Source organism: Pseudophryne corroboree, chromosome 1, assembly GCF_028390025.1.
Source record: "Pseudophryne corroboree isolate aPseCor3 chromosome 1, aPseCor3.hap2, whole genome shotgun sequence".
Taxonomy (NCBI): Eukaryota; Metazoa; Chordata; class Amphibia; order Anura; family Myobatrachidae; genus Pseudophryne; species Pseudophryne corroboree.
The window spans coordinates 734,099,887-734,114,303 of record NC_086444.1 but is presented as its reverse complement, the minus strand read 5'-3'; the positions used below and the strand labels follow the sequence as shown (position 1 = coordinate 734,114,303).

General features: G+C 44.7%; 1 protein-coding gene across 3 annotated transcripts in view; it reads left to right on the top strand.

Annotated features, from left to right (window-relative positions):
* The window catches only part of PDE4C (phosphodiesterase 4C), a 652,343-nt gene that overhangs the window by 473,991 nt on the left and 163,935 nt on the right, over positions 1-14,417 (top strand). For all 3 annotated transcript variants that reach the window (XM_063916145.1, XM_063916163.1, XM_063916154.1), the window contains exon 2: positions 7,500-7,691. In XM_063916145.1, coding sequence (XP_063772215.1) covers positions 7,500-7,691 — 192 coding nt within the window. The remainder of the gene's footprint in view (positions 1-7,499; positions 7,692-14,417) is intronic.

Below are 14,417 nucleotides of genomic sequence, written 5' to 3'. Positions count from 1 at the left end.
TGTGCGCATGCGCACAGCGTCTATTCATTGTAGACAGAGGGAGAGGGGGCATGCCAGCGGCTCACGGAGCGCTGGGCATGCCCCCTCAGTGACGAAATCGGGGGCGTGGCTCGCGATTGCGGGTCTTCCCGCGAAGTCACGCCCCCTTTCCATAGGCCACGCCCCTTTTTCGGGAGCGCGCGCTTTCAAGGCGGCCAAAGTTGGGAGGTATGAGTGTCTGAAGTAAAGTGACAGCAATAAAATTGTGAATAAATCTTCTTTAGTTAGCGCATGTCGTGAGAAAAGACATGTCATGCTGTAAATATGAACCTGCATTTTAACTGAGGTACAGAACCCCATGCCAGTTACAATTAATGTGGTTGAAACTATTAATAAATTATAATATTTGAAAATATTTTTGGCTTGTGAAAAAAAAAACTAGAAAAATAAAAAAGGTAACAGATCCTATGTAAGAAAATCTTTTTGGAGATTAAGCCCACCCCCATATAGAAGGCCTTGCGCTGTGGCCCGGAAATATGTTTGGGAAATGACAAAATTCTTCTCCAGTGTAAACAACAGAGAATACAAATGCAAACCAGACATGTATAGCTGACACAGTGCAGATGATTGTATGGTAATGTAAGGAAATATTTTCTGGGATACACAAGGAGACTGCTATGACACGTCACACTAGAAATGTTATTTGTACATGTGCGATCCAGTTAATCTAGAAGACTCTAATTTGGAACTTAGGTTCTAACTTACTAACCTTTAATAAATTAGTCACCATTCATGCCTAAAAAAATACTCACTGACGGATATTACCAACACTAAATACATAGAGGAGCGGCTAATTATCAGCGCTGCCTCATTCAGTTAGTTGCGGGAACCCTGTGTGCTAAACCCTAGAAGTTGGATTTTTCCTAGTAGGCTCAGGAGCTGCAAGGAAAAATCTGTGTTAAAATGCACCCTCTTGATTTAACGCACGGGGAAACCCACATTGCCCGGACGCTATGGGTTAGCGTGCATTACCCTTGGGTTTACCACACAGAGAACATTTTACAGCTCTGGGCTTGAAACCCGGAGTTTTTCCTGACATGGTAAACCCAGCATCTAACTGAATATACCCCAAAGAATATAAAATAAAAAAACACAAAGCACAGGCAGAAAAGCATTAATCCATAAAAATCTACTTAAGATGATCCAAACAAGAGAAAATAAAGACAGTGCTAAGTTTATGTAGAGTCGTAAAATATGGATAGTTGACTCAGAGGCTAAAACGGACAAGCTGTAGTGTTGCCTGTCGCAGCCAATCAGATTCTAGTGTGGTGAGAGGGCTTGTGTCTCACCACAATTGCCCACATTTCTGTGGGATCAGCTCCCTTTAAGGGAGAAAAAAACAAGACCTGCACATTCTGCACCACAGTGGAGATTTATAACTCCAGGCTTTCTGAATTGCACAGCTGCAACTGAAAAATCAGAGGTCCAGGTTTTCCAGCTCAACCAGAGACAACAGGAAGTCAGGTGCAGGGGAAAAGGTTAAAACTCCCATTTACTCAGAGTTCTGGGTGCTGATGCCTGTTAAAGGCCAGTAAGCAGGGAACAGTTTGTTGTGCCAGGGACTGTGGACATTGGCTGTGCCAGGAGAGTATGGCATGTGTGTCTGCAAGCCACTGCAGCGGATTAACTATGGAGCACAAGGAGTGCTAGGACATTTTATGTTTGTTTCTTATTTTTCAGTTATGTACCTGTGTGTTCAGGACCTAGCCTGAGTATGCTGTTTTCCAGGACACTGTGTTTTAACCGTAAGACCTGCCTCACGAGTCCTTATTTCCAGTACCCGTTTTACATTAGCTATCTCTATTGCCCTCTAGAAAATTATAGAATCTGTTACTATTGGTAACACCATGCTTGTCTGTTTTAGAAACTTTAGTAAATCTACACCTGGGGTCCTTAATATAATGGTTGTGACCAAGAACATGGGTCGCCATAGTGTTTATGGTGGGTGCCTCCCACACCTATTGTATGCTACCAGCTCATATGCTAATTACCAGTCACGTTATAATAATATTTTGAGCAAGTTCCACATTTCCTATGAGATTCTGGCAAGAAAAAAACAAGGCATTAAGAACATTTGATATATTTTAGACGATAGTGATTATATTGGGAATGTAATGGCCTTTCATCTATCACTAGTCATCAGACACTTCCTATATCAGGTCTGGACAATATGCTGTTATGGCACCTATAAGATATAACCAGCATTTTCTCACAATTTCCAAGAATTTATTTTTGGTACTATCTAAAAATGTCAGTTTGCATAGTTGGCCGTACCCAGATGCGTCACCTGGTGTGCACCCTTCATATGCCAGCACGCCTGAGGAAATGGTTGAGGCACCCATTTTCTGAGTGATTTGTGCCCGCACAGGAGGACGCCGTTGTGGGACTCCTGTGCAGTAAGTATAATAGATGGGTGCAGTGTGTGCGGTGTGGGCCCCCCTGGACCCAGTGCTCCCATTATAGAAATGTCTATGGACTGGGGCATGAAGGGCCCAACTGGGGAATGTAATGATAGAGGCCCATGTTTAGGGGTGTGCCGCATACTTGACTACTCTCCAGGAATGGCCGGGAGGCTCCTGAAAATCGGGTGACACTCCCGGCCCCCTGGGAAAGTGGGCAAGTCTACCACATCTGTCTCCCCACCACCTGCACTTTCTTCAGCACACCCCAGGGGCGATGATGCATTGTGCGCTATAATGCGTCATCGTAACCCCGCCCCTCGCTTTACAATGCTGGTAATATGGGCCTTCTAAAGTACTGGACAGGGCTATGATGACACAATCACTTCTCCAGACCCCTGGACTGCCTCTTCCACGACCTCAGGCCGCCCCCTCCTGTGCGATCTGGCTTCACCCTCCCAGAGGAAGCAGCCAGTAAGTAGGCCAGTATGGGGTGTGCCCGTCAACCACAGAGGCTTGGCTAACTATTAGAGAGTGTATGATTTGGGCCCCTTTACAAATAAGTATAGTAAATACTGCTAGTACATGCATGATAATGTAGCAGATTAATAACAGCAATGTAGTGTAGTGAATACACCATAGTCCTATGCAGTATAATGTAACATATATTTCATGTGTAATTCAAGTGCACAGTGTAAAACCTGATCACTAGAGGGGAGGGTGGGCCCTCAGACAGTAGGGCCCACCTGTGGTTTCCTCTGTACCCCAATATGCCAGTCCAACCCTGGTCTGGTGTCTATGTAACAACCCTGCCCATGCTGTGTTGTCACGTCTCACTACCACCACAACTGTTTAGTGTTTGTGAGAAGATAATTTTGTGCTGATCTACAATGCAGCCACCTCCAAAATATGTAACTTTTTAGTATTTGTTTCCTGTTTTCCTTGATATAAATGCAATAATGCAGTTTGTTTCAGCATAAAGAAAAATACAATCCCCAAAAAAACAACTACAATATGCTTGCAACACAAAAAGTATGAAAGGCGACATAGAGAAAACACTTGTATTAGTTGTACTGGGGTAAATGTGTAACATTACGTGATAAAGGGTCTCTTCATAAATAATGACTATTCAACCTCAAACATTAAAGGTTTTTCAGAATTTTTATAAACGTTTTCCCTGTTTCCATCCCTGTACTCCATATTGTTATCCCATTTCTTGGGTTTAGAATGTAATGTTTCCTTCGGAGAATGTTGTTTGGTGGATCTGGTCATGAGTTGGGCAGGTCATGGGAGGGGCTTATTGAAAATCAGCTCAGAGTTGTAGGCATACGGCATTGGAATTAGATGTTTACAATGCTCAGGCACGAAAACTGGTCCTTGGTTGTGTCCCAATACTAATATGGCTGTATTCCTTTGAATACAGCTGATTCAGAGGTGGGGCTGATTCGGAGCTGGATGCTGAATTGATATTTTTGCAGTTTGATGTTTATTTATGATCTGTGCAAGGCCATCTTAACAGCAGTGTAGGCCCCTGGGCACAGGAATGCGCTGGGGCCCCTACCCATGCTCCAGCGGTAGGGGTGGGGGGTGCTATCAGTGGCAGCTTTGATGTCCCGCGGGCGGTAGAGGGTGTTCTATCTTCTGCTCAGCATGTAGGACCTGGAGCAGTAATTTCTGTGAATTACTCCTTTACTGCACAGATGGGGTGGGAGGGAGAACATAAACTGTAGAAGGCGACATTGGGCTGAATGAAGGGGCCCCGGTACATGACTTCCAGGGTAGTAGGGGGTGTTTAATACGTAGGGGAGGGGTGGGTATGGAGTGGACTTACTATTCATCATTTTCTGGTGGGAGGGCAGCTTGCTTGACAACAGATATCTCAAGTTCTTGGATATAGATTTCTTAGCTTTGAATTGGATAAAAACCTAGCGAGTCCCACCTTTCAAAAGATACTGGGGACTTGGGAATCAGAGTTCAGGAGCCAAAGCAATACACCGACGAAAATATAAAACTGCATATTAGGTGTGTGGAGCTGGAGCAAGGACCAGCTGCTTGAAGGCTGATATTTCTCTTTCTGGCAATAGTAGAGACGACCTGCCAGTGTCCACCAAAAGGGGAGAGTCCCAGTTTTTGGATTATATCCTCAGAAAAACTCTAAGTCAGACAGAACCCAAGATATTTGGCAGGGGTGAGCAATTAACAGGCTTGGATGGGGGCCACTGCTTTGAAGTCCGATATCTCTGGTTCTCCAGGGCCGATTTAAAAAAAATCTGGTACCCCTGGAAAGAGGGGACCCTCAGCTATCAGCCAAGGGCCCTTATACTCCTGGGGCCCTTGGGCAAGTGCCCATTGAGCCCACATGAAAAGACGGCCCTGGATCTGTGCATGTGCAGGAACCGCATTTCACATGTGCACATCTGCGTCTGATATTGTTCACAATGCCCCAAAAGCCATATCAGGATTGACATGCTCCTGGCATTTGGGAGCAGAGATGGGCAGCGTTCCAGAAAATGAGAGTGCGTCGAAACTAGTGGCTGCATCTTAGGACACAGATTCACTGGCCCCGGCAGCGTGATTTTACCAGACATCCTGAGCAACCTGAGGGTAACTCAGATGTCCAATGGTCACACAGAGTGATCCAATGCTGCATTGCTGCATCTTCTGATGCAGCAGCGGATCACAGACACTGCTAGTAAGTGTCATTTTACTTTTACATATTTTACTTTTACATATTGTAGCACAGCCTCTGTGTACATAGACACATCGGCTGTGCTAATAGCGCCCACCTGTGAATCAGCCTGTTTTTATTTCACACAATGGTTTCCTACACATAGGGGGTTATTCAGAGTTGTTAGTCTTGACACATAGAGGGTTATTCAGTGTTGTTAGTCTTGAGCCAGATAATAGGTCACACAAGTGTGTGAGTATTTATGTAGATGACTGAAGAAGAGATATATTGCTCATGAAATGCACCTTGACACAGTCAGACATATATAGAGATTAGATTACGTGCTATAAATATCTATGCTCTTTTCTATTTTTGTCCCATAAGGTATAAATATAGCCTGTTGACCTTGTACTGTCTGCGTTACCATCTAGACTCATCATGACACACCTTTCTTTCATATCTGCAGCCGCCATTTGAATGCAGGATCACAGAAATACACCTGATACAAGTGTTTTACCAGGTTGTAGCTGATTCTCAGACAAGGTCTAGCAAGACCGTGCTCGTTACAGCCCACCCCAATATCATCATGAAAATGGGCTACTAAATAAAATAGATGTATTGCTTGTGCATATTGTCAGATGCTGGAAAAAATGTGTTTCTGTAAACTGGGGGGAAATATTGACGTGAATACTGTATACTGTGTGTGTATATATATATATATATATATATAGAGAGAGAGAGAATAGCAGAAACCTAGGCGCTTTAGTACAAAAGTGTAGTGATGGGGTAATATTAAATAACACTCTTTACCCCCTTTAAGGGTAGCAGCTCATAATACAAAATATTGTGTACACATAGACAAAGAATAGTAGTAGAGAAAATAAGCGCTTCTGAGTGTAACAATGAATTATTCAGGAAATAGCCAGGTGGGTGAAATTATAACCAAGAACACTTATCTGGTTGTAACAGAACTTCCGAGTGTTCCTCAATTTTGGATTAACATGTAGAGAGAAAAACACAACAGAACATAGTGTGTACCGTTCTCACAATCAAATAAGATCATTTGCATATGAAGGGCAGTAAATTAGGGAACATGCTTATTCCCAATAAAACATCATTAATAGCCCGGACATTAAAAAATAGTAACAATTTAATATACAAAGACATACAATGGCTAGACAACACACGTACAAGATCAAAGTTTAAAGAAGCTTATCTGTCCATCTAAAAAGGGACACCGCAGCAGACAGTCCCAATGGATATAAAATAGCCAAAAGACATGCGTACAGGAAATTAAAAGTTCAAACGCGTTTCGTCCGTCAAAGTCTGGACTTCTTCCCCTTGAAGAAGTCCAGACTTTGACGGACGAAACGCGTTGGGACTGTTTTGCTGCTGAACTCCTCTAATGGACAGATAAGCGTTTGAACTTTTAATTAATGTTAATCCAAAATTGAGGAACACTCGTTGGAAGTTCTGTTACAACCAGATAAGTGTTCTTGGTTATAATTTCACCCACCTGGCTATTTCCTGTATAATTCATTGTTACACTCAGAAGCGCTTATTTTCTCTACTACTATTCTATATATATATATATATATATATATATAATTTTTTTTATTTTTTTTTATTTTTTTTTAATTAATGCCGTGATTCCCAAACTCTGTCCTCAAGGCACCCTAACAGTCCAGGTTTAAATGATATCCATGCTTTGGCACAGGTGACTTAATAACTTATTCAGCTTGATTATACCATCTGTGCACAAAAGAATGGGCATCCTTCAAACCTGGGCTGTTAGAGTGCCCTGAGAACCGAGTTTGGGAAACCCTGACTTATTCCCCCTTTTCCAACAAAGTTGTAATCCAGGTTATTGCCGGGGCAACCGGGTCAAGGTTTGATGCGAAAGGGTCAACTTAGGTCGCGATTGCTGGAAATCCGACCCTGTTAGTTACCGTGGTCGAACCGGGTCACGCTAAAAGCATACTGAGAGCCACATAACCAGGGTCGGACTAAGAGCTGCATGAGCCTGAGGTTGAAAATGTTCAAGGGCCTATTATGAGAGGGTGTGTGACCAGTGCTGTGAGGGCATCGCCAGTGCCATGTAAACCCCATACACTATCTGCCCCATTGCCTCCCTAAATATGTAAAAGTACAAATATTGCATCATTTTGTATGGAAAATAGAAATACAATTTAATGCTTGTGATTTATACCTGACCATGTGGCCAGCTGCACAGGCGCCATGTTTCGGGAGACCTGTGCACAATGCCAGAGTCTACTGCACCGCCAGAGAGGAAGGGGCCATATCGGAGCCTGCACACATTCTTCTTCCTCTCTTAAAGCACCTCTGCTTCTAAGTCGTATCACTGATTAATTTTTCTTTGTGTTCTTTTATAGCTTTGACGTTGAGAATGGCTTATCAGCAGGCAGAAGCCCCTTGGAGTCTCAAGCTAGTCCGGGATCTGGCCTGGTTCTTCAGGGCAACTTCCCTCATAGCCAGAGAAGAGAGTCCTTTCTATACCGTTCAGACAGTGACTATGACCTCTCTCCTAAAGCCATGTCCAGGAACTCATCTATTGCCAGCGACTTGTGAGTATAACTGGGAAGACTCAATCTCAGCAACATATAATATATATATTACTACTACCGTAGCCCAGATGCAGTGACATGCAGGAGGAAAGGGGAATGGGGGGATGATCACAAGCTGCTATCTCTCAGGTAAGAAGAAGGACACCTTATTAAGATATTTTACTGAGATGTTAGATGTAGTACAGCTTTAAGAGGTCTATTCATGAAGCAGTGAAAGTGTGGAGAAGCGAGCCAGTGGAGAAGTTGCCCATGGCAACCAGTCAGTGTTGAAGTAACATTAATCAAGTGCATTCTATAAAATTATACAGAGCAGCTGATTGGTTGCCATGGGCAGCTTCTCCACTGGCTCACTTCTCCACTCTTTTCTCGAGTCTTTCTACACTGAGTGGCCAAATTACTATGACCACCAGCCTATTTGATGCAAAGTAGGTTTATCGCAGATAATACTGACATAGCATGTCTGAATTTGTATAAGGTGTGCAGAGACTAATAAAATAGTATCTCATTATGTAATGGGTAAACCATCTGATGGGATGTAGTTGGCTCCCCGACGTATTGGATCTCGGCAGTCAGAAGGCCAGCGCAGGAATGCAGGCGCCGGAATCCTGAGTGTAAGTATGCCGGGGAGGGTTAGGGTTAGGCTGCGGGGGGAGAGGGATAGGGTTAGGCTGCAGGAGACGAGAGTTAGGGTTAGGCTGCGGGGGGAGAGGGTTATGGTTAGGCTGCAGGAGACGAGGGTTAGGGTTAGGCTGCGGGGGGAGGGTTAGGCTGCGGTGGGAGAGGGATAGGGTTAGGCTGCAGGAGACGAGGGTTAGGCTGCAAGAAGGGAGGTTTAGAGTTAGGCTACGGGAAGGGAGGGTTAGAGTTAGGATTAGGGTTAGTTTAGTTGCGGCCACTTGTCAGGATTTTGGCAGTCGAAATGCCGGTGTCGGTATTCTGACTGCAGGCATACTAACTGGCGGTATCCCGTACCCAACTGCTTTGAACATAGCGTGACTATTGGCACTTGCAGCAATGGTGTGAGCATTAGCAGAACGGCTGAACTGGTGAATTGTTCGAGGGTGGCAGTTGTTAAAGTGTGCACATAGTGGAGCAGCAGACAAAAAACTGGGCCCATTTTGTATCAATATCCGTAAACTTTAGTTAACAGTATACATTTAAATGTTAGTTTGGAGGCAGTGCCATCTTAACGTATAGCTACACTGGGCAGCTGCCCATGGCCCCACAAATGTAAGAGCCTTGGAACAGGGGTGGGTGGTGGTTACAGCTACAAGGCAGCATTCTCCGAGCCTGCAGCAAAACAGTAAATAGTTGTTAGAATACTGACTGGTGGATGACTGGAGCTATCAACCAATAAGAGTGCTGATAGCCATTCACTGTGTGGAAGCATGAGGAGATATGTCGCAGGACCACAGGAGGTGTATGTTATGATTTTTATAAATTGGTTCCCATAAAGGGGTGTGTAGGGGCCCCAGTGCATTGCTTTGCTCAGGACTTCAGTGCTGTTAAGACGGCCCTGTTTAGAGGGCTATCCACTGCTTCTGAAGAAACGCCCTATCTCCACGGCAGAGAAATGCATAAAGCCAGGCTGGGACACCCCATTGTCGGACCACACTTGAGCGGTATCCACCGCAAAAAAGGACTGGAGCTGCATTAAGGATCTGGAATTACGTAACATCCAGTGCCTCTCCGTAGCTTCACACATCAAAGACCAAGAGCACGGAGTCCACTTTGAACTCTCACTGAGTCGCGCCCTCCCTCTCCATCTGCTACTGCTACACGGGACTGTTGCAAAAGACACCCGGCTAACGCTGCCCAGTCGAGGTACAATTGACTGACTGTTTCTCTAACGAACTAATCGGTGAGTTAACAAGAGGTGGTAGCACAGCGCTAACTCCTAGATACTATTCATTGCTCCTAAACCAGTGAACTTTCACAATTCTACACGGGTAATAACCCTCTGGGCAAAATACCATTCCGGCCCTCAATATTCTAAGTGTTAAAGTCAGTCAATTACCTTTCTTCCTCCGTATGCAATCACACTGGTCTAATGTTATAGATGTGGTTTTTTTTTTATTTGATGTAAAAAATCTATGACTATTTTTTTAGAAAAATCTATATGCACCCTCTGAATTCATGTTAATCTGTATGTAAGTTATGTGTGTTTGAGCAGTCTTTTGGCTATCCAAAATAACCTGCCATAGAAAGAAAGACATTTATATTTTTTTCTATTATTAAAACATTGTAAATAAATGCGTCAGTTCATCAGGATATTGTTGATATACATATTACATATGTACAGATATGTCCTCAATCCTCATACAGCTAGCCTCAATACGCCACGCAGCGAGAGATGCCTGTTGCGTGTGAGCTGACAGGTCCTGTGCAACTTCACTAGCATCGGCCATCTTTTTTTGATGCATTTAGGATGCACCAGGAGACTGTGCTGATTAATTTGATATGCTGCATTTGTTTATCTGTGTGCGTCTAGTATGTATATGAAGCACAACAGAACTTGGTATGTAAAAATGCCACAACTACTGCACCATAGAAGTTTGTATGCAGATTCAGAGACTCAAATTATTCAATAAGAACCAAACATTTTTTTAGCGTGAAAAACAGGGTTTTCACAATATTTTTTAGCGCCTTTTTCCCCCCGACTTCCCAACGCTAGCAGAGTCTCACAGGACTTGGTGTGCTAAGAGGGGCTGTTTGGCGCAACTGCAGCAATGATGTATGAGGACATATCTGTATAACAAACTTGTACAAATCATTTTTCTCTGACGTCCTAAGTGGATGCTGGGACTCCGTAAGGACCATGGGGATTAGCGGCTCCGCAGGAGACTGGGCACAACTAAAGAAAGCTTTAGGACTACCTGGTGTCCACTAAGACCCTCCTCCAGACCTCAGTTAGATTCTTGTGCCCGGCTGAGCTGGATGCACACTAGGGGCTCTCCTGAGCTCCTAGAAAGAAAGTATATTTAGGTTTTTTATTTTACAGTGAGATCTGCTGGCAACAGACTCACTGCAGCGAGGGACTAAGGGGAGAAGAAGCGAACCTACCTAACAGGTGGTAGTTTGGGCTTCTTAGGCTACTGGACACCATTAGCTCCAGAGGGATCGACCGCAGGACCCGACCTTGGTTTTCGTTCCCGGAGCCGCGCCGCCGTCCCCCTTACAGAGCCAGAAGCATGAAGAGTCCGGAAAATCGGCGGCAGAAGACTTCGGTCTTCACCAAGGTAGCGCACAGCACTGCAGCTGTACGCCATTGCTCCTCATGTACACCTCACACTCCGGTCACTGATGGGTGCAGGGCGCTGGGGGGGGGCGCCCTGAGGGCAATATAAGACACCTTGGCTGGCAAATCATCACAATACATAGTCCCAGGGCTATATATGTGATAAATTACCCCTGCTAGAATCCATAAAAAAGCGGGAGAAAAGTCCACCGAAAAAGGGGCGGGGCTTCTCCCTCAGCACACTGGCGCCATTTTTTCTTCACAGTGCAGCTGGAAGACAGCTCCCCAGGCTCTCCCCTGTAGTTTTCAGGCTCAAAGGGTTAAAAAGAGAGGGGGGGCACTAAATTTAGGCGCAATATATGTATACAAGCAGCTATTGGGGGAAAAATCACTCAGTTATAGTGTTAATCCCTGCATTATATAGCGCTCTGGTGTGTGCTGGCATACTCTCTCTCTGTCTCCCCAAAGGACTTTGTGGGGTCCTGTCCTCAGTCTGAGCATTCCCTGTGTGTGTGCGGTGTGTCGGTACGGCTGTGTCGACATGTTGGATGAGGAAGGTTATGTGGAGGCGGAGCAGAGGCCGATAAATGGGATGTCGCCCCCTGTGGGGCCGACACCAGAGTGGATGGATAGGTGGAAGGTATTAACCGACAATGTCAACTCCTTACATAAAAGGCTGGATGACGTAACAGCTGTGGGACAGCCGGCTTCTCAGCCCGCGCCTGCCCAGGCGTCTCAAAGGCCATCAGGGGCTCAAAAAACGCCCGTTACCTCAGATGGCAGACACAGAGTCTGACTCCAGTGTCGACGAGGTTGAGACATATACACAATCCACTAGGAACATCCGTTACATGATCTCGGCAATGAAAAATGTGTTACGCATTTCTGACATGAACCCAAGTACCACATAAAAGGGGTTTTATTTTTGGGGAGAAAAACTAGCCAGTGTTTTGTTCCCCCATCAGATGAATGAATGAAGTGTGTAAAGAAGCGTGGGTTCCCCCGATAAGAAACTGGTAATTTCTAAAAAGTTACTGATGGCGTACCCTTTCCCGCCAGAGGATAGGTCACGTTGGGAGATATCCCTTAGGGTGGATAAGGCGCTCACACGTTTGTCAAAAAAGGTGGCACTGCCGTCTTAGGATACGGCCACCTTGAAGGAACCTGCTGATAAAAAGCAGGAGGCTATCCTGAAGTCTGTATATAATAATAATAATAATAATAATAATAATAATAATAATAATAATTTTATTTATATAGCGCTCTTTCTCCCATAGGACTCAAGGCGCTTAACAGATACATAGCATAATATAGTACAGAAAATAATGAAGTACATTTTCATAAAATACAGAAGCATGAAGATACTAAAAGGGACATTATGGAAATGCTTGAGTAAACAGAAAAGTCTTGAGTCTACTTTTGAAGGATTCTATAGTTGGGGCCTCTCGCACTGTGCGGGGAAGTGAGTTCCATAGAGTCGGAGCCGCATGACTAAAAGCTCGACCCCCAGATGAATTACGGTAGATTCTAGGTACTGCTAAAAGTCCTTCATCTACAGATCGCAGTAATCGAGTGGGGCAGTATGGGGTCAGAAGCTGTTTCAGGTACCTTGGGCCTTGGTCATGTAATGCTTTGAAACTCAGTAAGCCAATCTTGAAGATGATTCGCCATCGTACAGGCAGCCAGTGAAGGGAGTAGAGGATGGGTGTTATGTGGCTAGAACGGGGCTGGTTGGTTAATAGCCTGGCAGCTGTGTTTTGCACCAGCTGTAAGCGCTGCAATTCTTTTGCTGGTAGACCAAGGTAGAGGGCATTACAGTAGTCTAAACGAGATGATACAAATGCATGTATGACTGTTGGCATATCATCTGAGGGAATTAAGTGCTTGATTCTGGCTATGTTCCTCAGGTGAAAGAATGAGGATTTGATTGTGGCTGATATCTGATGTTTAAGTGTCAAGCCACCATCCAGGACAACGCCAAGATTCCGCACACGATCACTGGTCTGTAATTCTGAATCCCCGAGTGTAAGTCCAGTTGGTTGGCTATGCTGCAGTCTTGTCCTTTGATGTTGCGGTCGTATCATAAGGACCTCTGTTTTATCCGGGTTCAGTCGCAGTCAGCTGGCGCTCATCCACTCCTGTAGTTCAGCTAGACAGCCATTAAGGGTTGCTATTGGGTTATCAGTGCCCGGAGCAAAGGACAAGTACAGTTGTGTATCATCTGCATAGCAGTGGTAGACCAGGCCATGGCGCCTGATTTCGCCCAATGGGAGCATGTATACTGCAAAAAGCATGGGGGAATAGTATAGAACCTTGTGGGACACCACATGGCAATGACACTGGTGGTGATGAGTATAATCCAGATGATACTCTCTGTGACCTGCCTGTGAGAAATGATTTGAACCATCTTAGGACTGTGCCATCCAGACCACAGAAATGTATCAGTCGCTCAATCAGAAGCCCATGGTCCACGGTATCAAATGCTGCCGAGAGATCCAGAAGGATTAATATTGAACAGTCACCTCTGTCTTTTGCCATCAGAAGATCATTTAACACACACACCAGGGCTGTTTCAGTGCTATGTCTTCTCCTGAATCCTGATTGAAATGGATCATAAATATCATGGGTTGTCAGGCGGGTTTCCAGTTGATTTGCAACGACTTTCTCAATAACCTTTCCTAGGAAAGGAAGGTTTGATACCGGTCTGTAGTTGGTCATGCAGTCGGGATCTAAATTAGGTTTTTTAAGAAGCGGTCTAACAATTGCTTCCTTTAGGGGTCCAGGAAAAATGCCTGTCTGCAAAGAGCATTGAACAATTTTTGTAAAGACAGGACCAATTATATCCATACAACCTATTAGAAGCTTGGTTGAGGCTGGGTCCAGATCACAGGTGGTGGGACGCAAAATCCGAGCAATTTCAGCAGTGTCCTTTACATCCACTGGATCAAAGCTGGTCCATGAAGGCAGGTAGCTTATATTGGCGGGCTTTGTAGTTTGGCACTCCTTTGATGGCACTGTGGAGATTCCAGCCCGGATGGTGGATATTTTATCTGCAAAGAAGTTTGCAAACTCGTTGCATCTTGCCTGGGAGAGGGTCTCATCAGTCTGCAGGCATGCTGGCTTGCAAAGCATCTCCACTGTGCGGAAAAGTTGAGCTGGCCTATTGTTTGCTGCTGTGATCTCATTTGACAGGAACTGTGCTTTCTTACGAGTGATTGTCGATTGATATTCTTCGTTATGCTTTATTAGTTTTATTTTGTCATCCACTAGGTTAGTCTTCCTCCATCGTCTTTCCAGTCTACGCCCCCTTTTCTTGAGCTCACTAACACTGTTGTCGAACCATGGAGCTTGACGTTGTGGTTTACGAGGTCTTAAATGCACAGGGGCGATAATATCAATTGCAGCCATAACATCCCTATTATAATAACGGACTAGGGAACAGAGATCTTCACAGGCACCCAGTATAGCAGAGAGATCCAGATTTGCTG